General features: G+C 30.2%; 2 protein-coding genes across 4 annotated transcripts in view; one reads left to right on the plus strand and one right to left on the minus strand.

The window, feature by feature from the left end:
• Positions 1-1,065, minus strand: part of LOC117172342 — a 5,961-nt gene extending 4,896 nt beyond the window's left edge. Inside the window, exons 1-2 of one of the 3 annotated variants that reach the window (XM_033360151.1) lie at positions 961-1,065; positions 517-801 (exon numbers count right to left, since the gene is read on the minus strand). Coding sequence is in view for 1 of the 3 variants with exons in the window: in XM_033360154.1 (XP_033216045.1) it covers positions 517-801; positions 961-1,038 (363 nt within the window). In the remaining 2 variants the exon portion in view is untranslated. The remainder of the gene's footprint in view (positions 1-516; positions 802-960) is intronic. The other 2 variants (XM_033360153.1, XM_033360154.1) reach the window with 2 other exon arrangements.
• The window catches only part of LOC117172341 (zinc finger FYVE domain-containing protein 26 homolog), a 58,909-nt gene that overhangs the window by 26,813 nt on the left and 13,981 nt on the right, over positions 1-18,115 (plus strand). The window contains exons 3-8 of the mRNA XM_033360150.1: positions 1,095-1,241; positions 4,568-4,718; positions 4,794-5,047; positions 7,083-7,616; positions 10,502-12,389; positions 16,151-17,851. Coding sequence (XP_033216041.1) covers positions 1,095-1,241; positions 4,568-4,718; positions 4,794-5,047; positions 7,083-7,616; positions 10,502-12,389; positions 16,151-17,851 — 4,675 coding nt within the window. The remainder of the gene's footprint in view (positions 1-1,094; positions 1,242-4,567; positions 4,719-4,793; positions 5,048-7,082; positions 7,617-10,501; positions 12,390-16,150; positions 17,852-18,115) is intronic.

An 18,115-nucleotide genomic window follows, 5' to 3' on the forward strand; every position in this document is an offset into this window, starting at 1 on the left:
AATTCAATTATTTGGTTGAAAATATAAAGTATTTTGGTTTAAGTTAAATGTTTTTTGGTTAAAAATTCGATCATTTAGTTAAAAATTTATATTTGTAGGTTGAAAATTCATCTTTTATGACATGAAGTCATATTTTTACTTGAAATAAAAAAGTAAATTTAAATATTTCAAATGTTAATTTTAAATCTTATTATTTTATTCTGTCTATAAAATGTTTAAATTCTGTTCTTTGAATATTAATGGCCAGGGAAAAGTCAGAGAAATTGAAAATAAAGTTTTTCAGCAACCATGTTTACTTAATGGAATTTCATTATTAAATCATATTTTAAAGAAAGTTAACAAAAGTGAAAATACAATTGCAATTTGAGAGAAAAGTTGCATTAGTGTCATTGTTTTCCAAATAGTAACAAAATAGTTGTATTGTTAAAAAATGTCCGAAGCCTGATTTAAAAAAAAATTTGATTTTGAATATACTTTTACATACTCATCGCATATTTTAAATAATTAAATTTGAACCTTGTTCAGTTCGGATTTGAACCCAGCGATAAATGGTTTAGGTTCTTCTATAAAAGGCGCCTCCGTTATTGGGTGCAAATAAATACTTCGAGAAAGTCTGTCTACTTTTTCAGCCTCTCTTTTATTAAAATTTTCCACGTGGGAATGCAATGGTTCGTATTTATGTTCATCTTCTGCAAAAGATTCGATTTCTGCTAGATCCTCCCGTTTAATCATTTCATTTTCATTTTCATTGTAATCCTCGTCCGAAGAAATTACAAAAGATTGCTTGTCCTCCAAATCTACCTGATTGAAGTAAATAATAATTGAAATATGTATTTTCTCTATCAATCATTGAACTAGTTGGCCTGAATTATTATTTCTCATACTTTGCACAATATTTTTAGTTCTGAAATTAGAGTCATTACTAAAAGAAAGAAAAAAATTATATGAGAAATTAATTACCTTATACGAAGGGGGCCAAATTCCTTCAGTGTATTTTATTCCAAGTCCTAGAATAAATAATATTAGAATCCTACTCATGATGAATAATAATTTGTATTTTTTTTTTTTTGACATGCGTATTGCAATTGTTTCAGATGTTCAACATGAAAGGAACTCAACTTGATGGTGAAGTTCGATTTTCAAAAGCAATCCGGCTTTTCAGACAGGATTTAAATAATTATTTGAGTCCCGTTCACGTTGTGAATTCTCCCATAAATAAATCTGCTGCTTCAGTTTTACAGGTATGAAATTATTGAAATCTACCAATTTCACTCCTTCATCAACAAGATTTAAATCTTATCTAGATAATTTTCCGGTTGTCTACCTTGTCTGGAAAACCTGGAATTCTCAGAAAATTTTCATATACCTGGAAATCCTGGAAATTTCAGGGAATTTTTATAGTTAGACAATTTTTCCAAGAGTGTGCTTAATTTTTTGTTTTAATTACAATATCAAATTGAATAACAATTATTCTTCTTTTGTAAAAGTAGCTTTATATTACTGTATTTAACTATTTTTTGAAAATTCTTTTCTTATTTAGGTGCAATTAATCTTTTTAAATGAAAAATTAACTATGCCAGTTAAATATTCCATCATTTTAGTTAAATATTCATCTCATTGGTTAAATATTAATTAATTTTTTTAAGCTAAAAATTAAACGTTTCAATTTTTGGTTGAAAATTCATTATTTTGTTTAAAAAATCATTTTAGTTGAACATTCATCTCTGTGGTTGTAGATTAATTTTTTTAACTGAAAATTTTATTATTTACTATTTGATTAAAAATTTATCTTTTTTAGTTGAAAATTAATGTATTTTGTTGAAAATTTGTCTTTTTCAGTTAAAAATTCAACTATTTCGTTGAAAATTCACATTTTTTAAAAGAAAATACAAGTATTCCAGTTAAATATTCATTATTTTTTTTGTTAAAATTAATTTTTGTGGTTGAAAATAAAAATAATTGGTGAAAGTAAAATTCTTTTGTAAAAAATTCATCTTTTTGATGTAGAAATGATCTATTTCAGTTAAACATTCATCATTTTAGTTGAATATTCATCACTTTGGTTAATAAAGTTACTATTTTTTTAATTTGTTTTTTTGTTGATAATTCTTTTTTAACTAAAAATGTAACTCCTAAATTTTGCATTGAGAAATCCACCTTTTTAGTCTAAATATTCAAGTATTTAGTTGAGATTTGAACTACTTTGTTAAAAATGTATTATCCGCAGGTCTATATCTTTGATTGAAAGTTTAATTATTTTTTGTTTAAATTAGTTTTTTTTACATTTTTATTAGCTGAAAATGAAATTATTTTCATTGGGTATTCCTTCATTTTAGTTAAAAATTCATCTCTGTCTGGACATTAATATTTTTAACAAAAATTTTAACTGTTTTCTAGTAGAAATTGGTCTCTTTTTGATGAAACTTAATCTTTTTGGTTGAAAATTCGTTTTTTTTTCTTGTTTTTTTTTTGAAAATGCAGCTATTCCAGTGAAAGATTTGTAATTTCAGTTATACACTCATTTTTTGTGTTTAAAATTCAACTAATTCAGTTGAAGATTCACAATTTTAGTTAAAAATTCACTAGTTTGGTCTTTTTTAGTTAAAAATTCAACTATCTCGTTGAAAATTCATTTAATTTTATGGACAAATCATCCTTTTTGGTAAAAAATTATTCTTCTTCTTTGAAAGTTAACCTTTTTTGTTAAAAATGCAAGTTATCCAGTTAATCATGTCAGGCGAAAATTCATTTTTGTGGTTGAAAATAAAAATACTTGGTGAAAGTTAAATTGTTTTGTAAAAAATCCATCTTTTTGGTTTAAAATTCATCTATTTCAGTTAAACATTCATAATTTTAGTTGAATATTTATCGCTTTGGTTAATATCGTGATTATTTTTTGAAAATTTTTTTTTTTTCATAATTTTTTTTCACTAAAAATGTAACTCATACATTTTTCATTGAGAATCCACCTTTTTTTTTTTTAATTCAACTATTTAGTTGAGATTTGAACTACTTCGTTGAAAAATTACTATTTGCAGGGCTATATCTTTGATTGAAAATTTAATTACTTTTTGTTTAAAAAAGTTTTTTTTTTGGTTGCAATTTTTAAAAAATCGAAAATGTAATTATTTTCATTGCATGCTCCTTCTTTTGAGTTGGAAATTCATTTAGTTGAATAGACGTTAATATTTTTTGTTAAAAATTCAACTGTTTAATTTTTGGTTGACAATTTACCTTGTTTAGATGGGAATTCATGTATTTTGTTGAAAAATTGGTCTTTTTGGTAAGAATTTGTCTCTTGGTAGAAGTTAATCATATTATTTGAAAATTCCAGTATTCCAGTAAAATATTTATAATTTTAGTTGTAAATACATTTTTTGTGTTCAAAATAACTGATCTTTTCTAAATCAAAATTCTACTATTTGGTTGAAATTTGGTTTTTTTTTTATTTAAAAATTCAACTAATTCGTTGAAAATTTATGTATTTTGTTGAAAGATCGTCATTTTGTGCAGAAAATTAATCTTCTTTTTTGAAAATGTATCTTTTCGGTTGAGGATTCAAGTATTCAAACAAATATTCATTTTTTTAGTGGAAATTTCATTTTTTAGGTTGAAAATAAAACTACTTGGTTATAGTTAAATTATTTAGTTAAAATTCATGTATTTCAGTTGAAGTTTAATCGTTTTAGTTAAAAATTCATCACCTTAGATTCAATTTTTAGAGTGGAAAATTAATTTTTTGAACTGAAAATGAATCTATTTAATTTTTGGTTAAAAGCTGATATTTTTTAGTTGAAAATTCAACTACTTAGTTTAGAAATCATTAATTTTATTAAAAATTTATTTAGCTTGTTAAAAAAAATTTAATTAACCGATAGTGCATATTAATTTAATCCCTAGAAACTAAAAAAAAAAAAATCATTATTTATAATAAACTTGCAAAACTGTATATACATATATTCCGAGTAGATTGTTTTAAAAAAAATGCAAACTATTTTCATGGCTCCACACTACAAAAAATTATACCTGGAAAAAACATTAAAATATCTGGAAACAAAACCTGTAATTGTCAGGGAATTTTTTTGTCCACGATTTGAGTAGACACCATGAGTTTTATTCATAACTCCCAATAAAAAATTTCTAGAATATTCGTCAAGCCGCTCAAGAAGGATTTCAATCCTCGCGAATCACCAGCCACTTGGAAACATTTTTAGCCACCCAAGAAGCGAATACTCGGCCCCTAAAGTCAAAAAGCTTCGGAAGCAAAGAAATATTAACTCTGACTGTTCTCGATTTGGCACTGACGATGGGCCAAACTCGTCAGACTTCAATGAGCCTCTGCGACTTAGCCTCGAAGCATTTAAAATTCTGCAAACAATTAGAAAACACCAGTTCTCAGGAATTTTTCTCCAGGATTCATCACTTACTCTATGAATCTAAATTAGAATCTTCTCTTCTGGAGGTTTTTTGCGATGCTAGAATTCCACTGAACGCGAAACAGTTGAAGGAGAAAAATGATTTCTGGAGAGAGTTGGCTGAGAAACTAAGATCTTTTAAATTTTCGCAGAATGTGACCGAGAATCTAGATAATAAAGACACTAGCAACGGCGCATTGGGACAGCAAAGCTTCAAGGAAATCATTTATCTTTGCGGAAACGGAAATAATTATCTGGAGAAGGTCTACTCGCATCTGCAGATTCTACAAACGATAATTAATGGTTAGAGTGTTTTTTTTTTTAATTCCTTGAAATTTAAAAATTTGCATTTTTTTTTTAATTTTAATTTATTTGCAGATGACTCTTCGGTGATAACGGAATCTAATATTCTAAAAAATCCACTTCATTCTTACTTTGGCCATCAAATATTCGATTTAAATGTCGAACCTAGTGAACTTGAATTGATAGCGAATAAACTTCAAGTAAACTTGGTCTACAGTATTCTCGTCAACTGTTGCCCAAAACTCACTTGTGATAATCATACAAACTCTCAGAAAGTTTCTAACTCACAATGGGGTTACGTTATTTTGAATTGCAACTCTGAGGAAAACGTAAGTCGCAAATTAAATTTAAATTGAATCTAATATCAGGTCTCGGATTTAGGCAATTATTAATATTTTTTAAACAATGCAAGTATTTTGTTATTTAAACAAAATTAATTTCACTTGTCTTTAAACATATCCGCGAAACCCGGAAAAGACCAGAAATTTAATTTTAAAAATGGGAATTTTACCTTTGATCGCAGTAAAATTCAAGTTTTCATTATTTTCATCATTTTGGTCAATTTAGAAATTTGATTTCTAATTTCTCTACAGTCGCAGATTTTTCAAATTATCTCAGTTTACTCTAATTGAATCATAATTTATTATTAAATTTTTATTTATTTTTGAAAAAAATGGAGAAATTGAAGTAGTTTGTGAAAAATTCGCCTTTTTTTTAGAAAATTCATCAGTTCAACTGAAAATTTGAATGCCCTATTTTGGTTGAAAATTTATATATAGTTATCTTTTTCCTTGTAGCTTAATCTTCTTATTTAAAAGTACTTATTTTCGGACAAAAATCTAAGTATTACAGTTAAATATTTATAATTTTAGTTGAAAATTTTATCTTTTAGGTTGGAAACAAAATTACTTGGTTGAAAGTTAAACTCTTTTATTAAAAATTAATTTATTAGGTTGAAAAGGAATTTTTTGCTGGAAATTTAACTATTTTGTTGAAAATTTGTTTCTTTTTTTGGTTGAAAATTTATTGTTTTGTAAACTGAAAATGTAACTATTATTCCAATTAAATATTCCATAATTTCAAATAAAAATTCGTCTCTTAAGTTGAACATGATTTTTTTTATTAAAAATTCATTTGTTCAAATTTGGTTTAAAAATGATTTTTTTAAATTGAAAATTAATATTTTTTTGGTAGAAATTAATCTTCTTGGTTTAAAATTCATCTCTGGGTCAAAAATTCAATTAGACTAGTTAATGATACATCATTTAAGTTGAAAATTGATTTTCCTGGTTTATAATTCAAAATTCTAGTTAAATATTCATTACTTTTGTTGAAAGTTCAACGTTTAGGTCAAAAATAAATTTACTTGGTTGGAAAATAAACTTTTTGGTTGAAAAATAATTTTGTTTTATTGAAGGTTCATCATTTTAATTAAAAATTCTTTTGATTGATTTAAAACTGGTTTTTTCTTTGGATGAACAGGAAATCTTTTTACCGAAAATTGAACTGTTTTTCTGAAAATCCGATTTTGTTGTTGTTAAGAATCAAATTTTTAAGTGAAAATTCAACTGTTTTATTTTTTGTTCAAATTTTATATTTTTCGGATGAAAATTCAACTATTTGGTCAAAAAATTGATATTTTCTAGAATATTCATATAATTTGTGGAAAATTCATCTTTTTTGTAGAAAATTGATCTTATTGGTTGAAAATTCAAATTTTTTTGGTCAGGTATCCAATTTAACAATTTGGATGCAAATTTGTCTTTTTTAATTAAAATTTCTTTTATTTTTGTGACAAATCTACTTTTTTTAGTAGCATATTTTTGGTTTTCTTTAACAGTTAATCTCATTCTTTTAAAATTTTCTTTTTGGTAAAAAATTCAAGTAGGTTAATTTATTTCAGTTAAATATTCATTATTTTAATTGAAAAATTCTTCTATCTGATTATAAATAAATTTACTTGGTTGAAAAATAGTCTTTTGTTGAAAGTTAATTTTTGTTATTAAAGATTCACCATTTTAATAAGAAATTCATTTCTTTGGTTGAAAAATGAGCTATTTTAATGAAAATTGGTTTCTTTTTTTGTTGAAAATTAGTTTAGTTCTTAAACTGAAAATCCTATTTTAGTTGAATATTGCATAATTTTGGTTACGCTTTTTTATGGGTGATGTATGTTTTATTAAGAAAACAGTGAACCTCTCCATTTAATATTTAAAAAACTCGTGATACAATTTTGTTATAATTTAAACAAATGTATGCTACTATTGAGACTATTTTGAACTTCTGAAATGAGTCCGCGGCCTGCAATATAAAACTTATACTTATTTAGCTTTAAATATTAATATTAAATTCTGAAAATTTCAGAAAAGCCCAGAAAATCATTCTTGTGACCCGAATCTCTACGTTTCTGAAATTTTAACCGACCTTTTACAAACCTTACGTAAGCTATCACTCGGAGCTTCGACTCTAAGTTCCAAGGAGCTTGAAAATTTCTCCAAACATCCGGAGATTCGAGCAATTTTAAAAAAGACCTCAATTCTCTCTTCTTTGGATCTGAGCGAATTATTAGATGGAGATCACACTCTCGCCTTTTTCCTCAATCTTTGGAATCTCCTATTTTTGCATTCGCTTCTTTACTTTTGGGCCGAGGACCCTTCATTTAATGATTTAAGACACGCAGTTTCGCTGATGATCACCGGATATGAAGTTGGGGACTTGGGACTTGTAACTTTATCAACTCTTAGGTCAAAATTGCTCGGGACTTTGGCCTGGGATTTTAAATTGTTCGGACCAATGGAAAGTTTGAATGAACTGGCATGGCAAGATTTAGATCTGATGCAGGATTCAAGATCAATTTTCGCGATGGCGAACGAATTTGCGGACTCGCCAGTTATTAAGGTAAGAAAAATTAATTTAGACTTCTCGAATTGTTACTGTTCTTTTATTAAGAAAAAAAATTGTTCAAAGTATGCACTGTTGGCCTAGAAAAAAGGGTTTCGTTGCCTATTAGGACGTTAATTGGGTCATCCAACCCATGCTTTTCCTCCCTCATTTCCCCTCAATTCTTCTACTTTTCCTTCCTCTAATTTCCCCTACTTCGCCTCCGCTCATTTCCCTTTTCCTCCTCTTTTTTATTTCCCCTACTTCATCACTTCCCCTTTCCTCTCACTGAGCCTACTTCCCCTTCCCGCATTTCTCTCGTTTCATACTGCGCTAATTTGTCCTCAATGACCCTTTCTTCCCCTACTCACCTTCCTCTCAGGACCTCTCACTTCTTCACTTACTTCCCTCATTTCATCTACTTTCCATTCCCTCTTTTCCCCGCACCTCTCATACACTACGATTCCCCTACTTCCGCTCGACTTATGTACCCTACTTCTCTTTCCCTTACTTCCTCTCCCCTTATTATCCTCATTTCCCCTACTTCCCATTCCCTATTTAATCCGCACTTCTCATACATTCCGATTCCTCTACCTCCTCTTACTTCCACACCCCTCATTTTTTTTTAACTTTCCATTTACCCTATGTTCTCTCCCATCTCTTCTCCTACCCCACATTCTGTCATTTGTGACCTAATTTCACCTACTCCCTCTCCGCTTATCTACCTTCACTACCCTACTTTCGTTTTGCTCATTTCCTCCCCCTTCTCCTCCTCTTATTTCCCTCATTTCCCGCGCCTCTTTTTCAGGAACCATCTCGCCATCATTTCTCCTACTTTCTCTCCCGTCACTTCCCTTATTCCCCTCTTCTCATTTCTCCTCACTCTGCCTACTTTCCCTTGTGTTATTTCTCCTCTATTATCTTGTTCTCATTTCCTGTTATTTCCCCTCTCCTTATTCCTGTTATTTCCGCTCCCCTTATTCTTGTAATTCCCCCTACTTTCACTTTCCTCTTTTCCCGCACTCCTCATTCAAACAATTTCCCCTACTATTCCTCCCCTTCTTTTCTCCCACTTCCTCTACTTCTCGTCCCTTCATTCCTTATCACTCCTCCTACTTTCCCTTTCCTAATTTTCCCTCTTTTTATATTTCCTCCTGAGGAAAAAGTGTGACGATAGGACATCCGACTGAAATCAAAAGAGTCCGCGGATATGAAAGCCTAAAAATTAATTTGTTATCACTAGGTTTAGATTTTTCTTTTAAGTATTTAATTTACAAAAAAGTAATTTTTAAACCAATATTGCTGCTGAATTGGAATACCAGTTAATGGCAGAGGATTTTGAAAACTACTTTTTTTAAATATGTATATTGAAGCTTTTAATTTTTAATTGTTTAGTTTGAAATTTAAAAATTAACAAATAAAATAAAAAAGTATAATAAAAAGAAAAAAAAATGAATTTTTTTATTAGGGAATGCTCCAAATCGACTAATTTAAGATTAAAAACTTTATAATTAGACAATTTCACAGTTTAAAGCGTTTCAAATTTAATATACCAATTGTAAATAATTAACAATTTTTTAATTGAGAATTTTCATCATTAAACAGCTTCAAATCAAAACCCTTAATAGATAACTAATTGTAAGTTTAAAATTTTTGTATTTTTAACTCTCTTAATTTCTAATTGTCTATTATCAAATTAAAAAGTACAAATTTTAATGATTAAATAATTTGAAATGAAACGTAAAGTAAATTGGATCATTTTTATTGTAAAATATTCAAAATTAAATTATTTAAAATTTATTAGTTGTAAATATATATTTTTCAAAATTCAAAAATTTTAAATTCCAGAGTTTATAAAGTTAACTGTTTAAAATCAAAAGGCTTAATATTTAAACAATAATGAGTTTTTAATTTTTTATTTCTAATAATTTCTCTTAATCTCTAATCCTTTAATTTCAAGTTTAAACAATTTTAAAGACAATTTTTATTAACGGGACATTTTGACAAAAGAGGCGAATTAAATTGTACAGTTTTTCTCAGAGAAAGTTCTATCTCGAAAAATGTAAGAATAGAGCTTAATAATAAAAAATAATAATAAGAATTCAATAATTAAAAAATTTAATTTAAAAATGTTAAAAACTGAAGCATAAATAGCTAAACAGTTGATTTAATTCTGAATGGTTAAGATTTCATAGTTCTAACTTTTCAGTTTGGAACATTACATTTTTTAATTTATAGTGACATTTATTAATTTTAGTCTATTTAAATTAAAATATTTTAATTTCACAGCCTGGAATTTGAAAAAGGTTGCAGTTTAAAACGAAGTTTAAAATCGAGAAGCTTTTAAGGCTTCAATTATTGAGTTTGAGATCACAGAAATTTGCTAATGATTCGTGTTATTAGAGAATGTCTCAATTTTTAGGCCTCGAACGATTTATTAAATTTTGAAGGCTGCTACTTTAAAAACGTTTATTTTTCAACGTTTGCACTCAAAAGTAATAATTTTTAAATATCTTCATTTTCATTTTAAAACACTTCGAATTCAGAAGAGTTTTAAAGTTTGGAATCGTGAATTTCTTCAACACTTTATTGTTTAAATTCTGCATTTTAGAATGTTTTGAATTTGAAATAATTTAAATTTGAATTTAAGAAAATCAAACTTTGAAGATTCTTCATTTTTGCACAGAGATATTGTCAGGGAATTAAATTTTTTATGCGAAATCTTATGTTAAAAAAAAAACACTTCCAATTCAAAATTGGCGGTTGTCTCGTTTTTTAAGTGTAGAATTCTAATTTATTTAATCTTTAAATTGCTGTGAGATTGTAAATAATTAAACGTTTAAAATGACCGAAATTGAAATCTAATTGTTAACCAATTTTCTGAATTTCACAATTTTCGACAGGTTTTTAATCCCCAGACTTTAAATGACGACCTGGAAACCGGCATGCTTAACTACTTCAAAAATTACAACAAAAAAGCCAAAGCCGAAGATTCAAAATTAGAAATCCGTCTTCCTGAACTAATTCAGCGTTACTCAAATTTTCTAAAAACGAACTCTGAAGGGAACAATTTGCATTCCATGATACCTAGTTTAGAATATTTTCAATCCCTCGACGAGAGCAATTACAAATCTCTAGCCTTTAAATACGAGTTCAAACTAAACTACACTTTCGAGGAGGAACAGGAAGAGGAGAAAGAAGAGGATAAATCTTTGCTCGAGAGTCCAGACTGGAAATCAAGAATCGCCAAGCCTTCCTTGCTTCGATATCTCGAAGGACACTGCTGGCTCCTTTCCTATCTCGTTCAGCGAATTCACGAGGAAAGTCCCACGATTCTGGAAACCGATTGCGAAAATACTCAACGCACCGTTTGTCTCGAAAACGTTCTCAACTCTCCCTGGACAAAAATGCTCAGCACTCTTTTCAACGACAATCGAGTTATCGCCAGTGTTCAAGAGAATCTTCCATTAAAAACTCTCTGGTCCTTCTTCGAAGAATCTCTAAAAACAGAAAAGTACCAAGAATCCCTCGATGTTATCAATGCAATTCCTGATAATTTCCTAGCAAAGAATGTCGAATTGCAATGCTTCAAGGATAAAATTCTAAGTCTCTTGAGTTCTCGAAACGAGGAGCGAATTCTCAATTACATCTACCAGATTAAAGACATCAACATTCTCGTTCAAACGATTCTCCTCAATATGCACAAGTGGCCAATGGAAATTTGCGAAGACGCTTTACTCCACGCTTTGCATCATCACGAAAGCGAAAATCTTCCATCGCATTGCAAAGTGAAAATGAGCGAAACTCTTTGTAGAATCATGATTTTCCGAAAGATCCTCCCTTATTGCGAGAGCGAAATTAATCTCAAGGATGCGAGATGGTTCGACGTGGTGAATTGTACAGAAAAAACCGATCCTGGTCGGGTCATTCAGTCCTTGATCAAGGAAAATAAATTCGAGTTGTGTCTCGAGTGGCTAGAATACCAGCGATTTTCCTCCGAGATGCACACCTTGGTTACTCGGGACTTGTTACTGGGTTTGTTGAGAAATGAGGAAGAGGACTTTAAACACGCGAAGAAACTTCTCCAGGCTTTGCCGCTGAACCAGTCGTTAGCGATCTGCAAAGGGGTTTTGAAACGATTGGAGAAAACGAGAGCGATGCGATTTGTGGTGAAATTTTTGCTCGAGCATTGTAAGGCGACGAAGACTTTGAAATATAGAAAGGCGTTAATTGGAATCGATATTTTGGATGAGTTGGATGACAAGGAGAAGGGATTGTACGTTCATTTGATAAGGGATCCGTTGTTGATGCTGGAACAGTTGTTGATGAACTGCAAGTTTAAGAGTTTGCAGAGGACATTGAATGTGGTGGAGGGAAAGCTGCCCGAGGCGAATATTTCGATAGAGAGTTTTGATAAGGTGATTAGGTTTTATGCCGGGAAGTCGCTGGATTTTAGATTCGCTTTTCAGCGCGATGGGGTTGATACGAAGACGAGAGATGCGCAGCTTTTGGAAAGCGATGACCAGGGAGGGAATGAATTTGTGATGCCTGCTACTGTTCCGACCAAGGAGGAGTGGATTCCGAATGATCAGGCGAAGGAGTGTAGTTGTTGTAAGGAAGTGATATTTTCTATGTTCAATAGGAGGCATCATTGCAGAAGGTGTGGGAGGGTCGTTTGTGCAATGTGTTCGCAACATCGGATGAGAGTCGCTGGATATCCGAATTCGGTTCCGGTGATGGTTTGCAAGGATTGCAAGCTGCAGACGACTTTACAACAACAAGCGGCTATAGGTGAGAAACAGTTTCAATGTTTTTATTTCATTTTATCATTAAAATGTTTTTAAACCTTTGAAATATTTTAAATCCCTCCCAGATAACAATCGTTCGACGCACGGTGCGCGCATGCGTGCGAGGCATGCCATCACGGCGTACTTCACGTATGACTGCGTATGACAGGCTGTCCGTGACGCACGCGTGCGTCCATCCTGCCGAAAATTAATGATGAATTCCATAGTAATTTTAATTGCAAAAAATTTAGAATTACTGTTTAGGAATTTTTTGAAGTATTTGCAAAAATGCATCTTCAATGTTTAATCGAATTTTTCGAACTTTCAGTACTTATTTTTTCAATAAATTAATACATTTTTAATCTTGAATTTGATTTTGTTCAATTTTATAGTGATGTTCATACTTTTGTGTTTTAGTGTAATATGGTTAAAGTGAAGTGTTTGGCGGTGTTGACGTCCAAATATAACCTTATTTTTCTCTTTTAGTATGGTGCTTTTTTATTTTTAGAAATCTACACAATCAAATAATAAAAACGATAATCTTTACTATTACTATGAGCAATTTCCCTAATTTGAATGAATAATCGGTTGTGTTTAACATAAATCATAAATTTAGAGATCGCATGTCACCGTCATGCGTGCGACCTTCATGCGTGCGAGCGATATGCGTCGCAATTGACTGCGCATATATCTGATCGGGTGTGGAACAATCCGCACGCGTGCGAGTCAAAACGCCATCATCGTGCGCGTACATTTTTATCTGGGTTTTATATCTTTTAAATCTGTGTGAAATTATTGAAATCCTTTTTTAAATCTTTGAAACCTTTGAGAAATCTTTTGGAATCTATCAAATATTTGTGAAATATAGGCAATCTTTATGAAATCTTATAAAATAGTATTTGAAATATTTTTGATATTTATATGTGAAACAGTTGAAATGTTTATGACTTCTGTTAAATCTTTGCGAAATTATCTAAATCTTCTTAAATGTTTTAAAATATTTTTAAATCTTTTTAATCTTTGTGAAATCTTTCAAATGTATTTGTAATCTTTGAAATGTTCTGAAATATTTTGAAATCATCGAAATCTTTGAAATATTTAAAAATTTTTGAAATCCGTATGAATTGATGGAGATATTTTAAAAAGTTTTGAAATCTTCGTGAAATATTTATGAAATCTTTTTAATGATTGTGACATCTGTTAACATCTTTGCGAAATCATTTAAATCTTCTAAAATATTTGAAACTATCTTAAAATCTTTGTGGATTTTTTTAAATCCTTGCGAAATCTTGGAAATGTTCTGAGTTCTTTTTAGATCTTTAAAATATTTTGAAATCTTTGATAAATCTATCAAATGTTTATGTAATATTGGATCGTTGTGACATCTTTCAAATATTATGAAATTCTTTGAAATCTTTTAAAATCTGAATTTTTTTGAAATCTATCGGAACTGATTGAAATTTTTGTAAAATATTTCAAATATTCCTGAAATCTTTTAAATCTTTGTTCGTGAAATCTTTGATATCTTTTGAAATATTTTGAAGTCTTTGAAATAATGACATTTTTGTGAAGACTTTGAAATTTCTTAAATATTTGAAATCTTTTTATATCTGAAATCTTTGGGAACCTTTAAAAAAATTTAAATCTTTGTAATCTTTTGAAATTTATTCGAAATATTTTGAATCTGTGAAAATTTTAAAAATATTTTTAAAAAATTGGAAAGCTTCTGAAATATTTTTAAATCTTTTGAAATCTATCAATTATTTGTGAAATATTGGCAATCTTTATGAAATCTTAGTAAATATTTGAATTATTTTTGAAATTAATGTGAAATTATTGAAAACTTTAAAATGTTTATGACATCTGTTGAATCTTTGTGAAATCTTTAAAATCTATTCGAACTCTTTCGAAATCTTTAAAATCTTTTATATTCCTCGACATCTTTTCAAATCTCTGAATTCTTTGTGAAACCATTGAAATATTTTAAAAAATTTTGAAACTTTTAAGAAATCTTTTGAAGTCTATTAAATATTTATGAAATCTTTGAGATACTTGAAATCTTTGTGTTTTTTTTAAATAGTGTTAAAATGTTTGAAATCTTTAAAAATCTTTGTGAAATCATTAAAATCTTTGTGCATTTTTAAAAATATTTCTAAAATGTTTTAAATTATCTAAATAATATTTGATAAATTAATAAATATTTGTGAAATCTTTTAAATCCTTGGAATCTTTGTGAATTCATGGAAGTTTTTCTGAGATCTTTTGTATTTTATGCAACGTGTGTAAAATCTGGGATTTTTTTTCGTGAAATCATTGAAATATTTTTTAGATTTTTTAATGTTTTAATTCTTAAATTTTTTGATATATTTTAAATCTTTAAAAATCTTTGTGACATTATTGATATTTTTTAAGATTATTGAAGTCATTAAAATGTTTTCAGAATCTTTGTGAAATCATTGAAATCTTTGTGTATTTTTAAAAATATTTGTAAAATGTTTGCAATCTTCTAAACTAATTTGAAATATTTTAAAATCTTTACAATCTTTACGAAATCATTGAAATTTTGGTAAAATCTTTGAAATTATTGCAATCTTTTTGTAGTCTTTGAAATCTGTTAAAATCTTGATTTGTGAAATCATTGAAATTTTTGTGAGATTTGTTTAAATATTTATAAAATCTTTTAATTCTTTTAAAATCTTTAAAAATCTTTTTTAATCCTCGAAATTTTTTGTGAAATCATGGGAATTTTTGTGAAATCTTTTGTATTTTATGTAATGCTTGTAAAATCTGAGATTTTTTAGTGAAATCATTGAAATATTTTTTAGAACTTTGAAATGTTTTAAATCTGAAATGTTTTGATATCTTTTGAAATGTTTACAAATCTTTGAAATTATTGAAATCGTTTGAAAACTTTTGAAATCTATTGAAATCTTTGTCAAATCATTGACATTTTTTAAGATCTTTTAAATCATTAAAATCTTTTTGGAATTTTTATAAAACCATTGAAATCTTTGTGTATTTTTAGAAATATTTATGAAATGTTTTCAATATTTTAAAATATTTTTAAATCCTTGAAATCTTTCTGAATTCATAAAGTTTTTCTGATTTTTTTTGTATTTTATGCAATGTGTGTAAAATCTGGGAATTTTTTTTTAAGTCATTGAATCTTGTTTAGATCTTTGAAATTTTTTCATTCGGAAATTTCTTGATATCTTTTAAATCTTTAAAAATCTTTGAAATTATTGAAATCGTTTGAAAACTTCTGAAATTGATTGAAATCTTTGTGAAATCATTGATATTTTTTAAGATCTTTGAAATCATTAAAATCTTTTTAGAATCTTTGTAAAATCATTGAAATCTTTGTTTATATTAAAATATATTTGTAAATTGTTTCAAATCTTCTAAAATAGTTTGAAATCTTTTTAAATCTTTGTGAAATCATTCAAATCTTTTGTATTCTTTGAAATGTTTGTAAAGTCTTGATATCTGTAAAATAATTGTAGGTTTTAAATCTTCTGAAACTTTCTGAAATCTTTTAAAATATTTGAACTCTTTTGAAATTATTAACATTTTTGACAAATCTTTAGAACTTTCGTGAGATCTCTTGGAATTTAAAAAATGTTTGTGAAATCTTGGAAATATTTGTAAAATCTTTTGAAATCTTCTAAGTCCGGTGTGCACTTGCAAATTGAGTGGTCAACTCCTCCTTCATTCATAAGTGCCTTAAATAGAAAGGAACCTTAGCATTCAAAATTCTTTTCCTAGGTGCACCATCCACACCAGGCAGCGAGGTCCTCGAATCCTGGAAGCTAACAACCGAGGACTCTTACAACCAAACCGTCCGGGATGAATTTTCCTTCGAATACGCTCCAAACATTTCCCTCTGCCTCGCCATCCTGAACCTTCACTCCGACCACAAAGCCTACGCCACATTTCTCCTCGACCAGTGCGACGAGATGAAAAAGCTTCTTCAGCCCCTTTCCGGGGGAAAAGTCAACCTCGAAATCGACCACGCTCTAATCATCAAAATGATTCGATCTCTCCTCGTAGCCGCTAAAGTTAAATGCGCAAAACTAGGTCTCAACGCCGGACTTGCCCACTGCGATCGTTTCCTTTCTCAGGTCGACCTCATCACCACTCTCGTCCAGTCCGACTGTCTTTCTCTCATTCCCACCGACGATCTTGACGATCACGCTTTCCGAAAATTGCGAGACCTCCTCACCGAAAAGGAGCAATGGACCCTCGCCCTCGACGTCAGCACCAAGTCCGGCCTCGACACCCAGGGTGTCTGGGCAGCCTGGGGAAAGGCCTGTCTCAAGGTCGGATACTTTGAGCGTGCACGAGAAAAATTCTCCCACTGTTTGGACAAAGTTCTCTACGAAAATTTCGACGACTGGGTAATTCTCTCCCATCCGGAATCACTCGACAGCAACGAGGATTCCGAGTCCCAGAACTTCCGCGTCGAACTCACGAGTCCCAGGAAACTCGAAGCGGTCGTGAAAATTCGCCCCTTGAAAGATCCTCCACTTCTCAACGAGATTCTGCAAATTCTCGAGAATTTAACTCTGAATGGCCAAGGCTTCAAGTCGGGCGCAAGTGCTGCCCAGGAAATTTTAAACACACTCAATAGTCTGAAGGCCATCAGTCAGGGAAATTATCCGCAACATTCGGTGAACGAGAATGTTTATTACCAAGAGCGACTTTACTATCTCTTGATGTACGGAAGTAGCAGCTCGATTCTCGAATTCTTTGTCAAGCAGAAGGAATTTGATAAATGTTTGCTCTTTGTCATGGAGAACGATGTCGAGCCAGATTTGTTTTTCAACGCGGTTTATCTGAGATGTTTGCGTAGCGAGAATGTGGAGAATTTGCTGAATGCTATGAAGAGCAAAGATTCGAGTTTACTCATTTGGAAGAAATATCTCGTTTATATTTGCCGTAATCTGGAAAAACGGAGATTATTGAACACGCTTTATCATTTGCAGTTGTTCATGAAGGATTATATCAGAGCGGCGATGACTTGCATCCGGTTTTACAAAAATGAGGCGAGTACTTATACGAATTTGTGTGAGAGGACGCATTTACTTCTGGAGGCTCAGGGACATTTGGAAGCGGAATTGAAGGTGGAGAATTTCGGAAATAAGCGGAGAAGGCGAAGTGTCAGTTCGCAGAATGGAAGCGGGGGATTGACGATGGAAATGGAGCCTCTGGAAATTGATAAACACGTGAACACGATTTCGAGACAGATGGAGATTGCCAAGTTCTTGGGATCTGCGGAGAAAGAGGGAAGGACTATTGGACCTTTCTTGGGATATTTGTCGGATATGGATGCTGAGGGATCGCAGGCTGGAGAACTGCCAACGCTTTTTGGAAATCATCAGCAGAAGACGCAGCTTGCTGTTTTGGCGATCTTGTGTGGCAGAGATGTGGAGGAGGGATTTGGAATTGCGTTTAGAATCATGCAGGGTGAGTAGTTTTCATGTCGAAGAATTTTATCCTCGAATCGGGAGAAACTTAAACCGGGAGAAAATCGAGAGAAAAATATTACACCGGGAGATATTCCGTATTTCATAATTCGTGCATTTTGTAATTTTAGAAAGTTTCCAACTAGAAATTATATGATTTTTAAAGTGTTTAGAATAATTAAACTTCAAAGGTTCACAATATTTTCCGCAGTATCAACGGGACAATCGGGAGAACTGGGAGAAACTTAAACCGGGAGAAAAATAT

Source organism: Belonocnema kinseyi, chromosome 5, assembly GCF_010883055.1.
Source record: "Belonocnema kinseyi isolate 2016_QV_RU_SX_M_011 chromosome 5, B_treatae_v1, whole genome shotgun sequence".
Lineage (NCBI taxonomy): Eukaryota > Metazoa > Arthropoda > Insecta > Hymenoptera > Cynipidae > Belonocnema > Belonocnema kinseyi.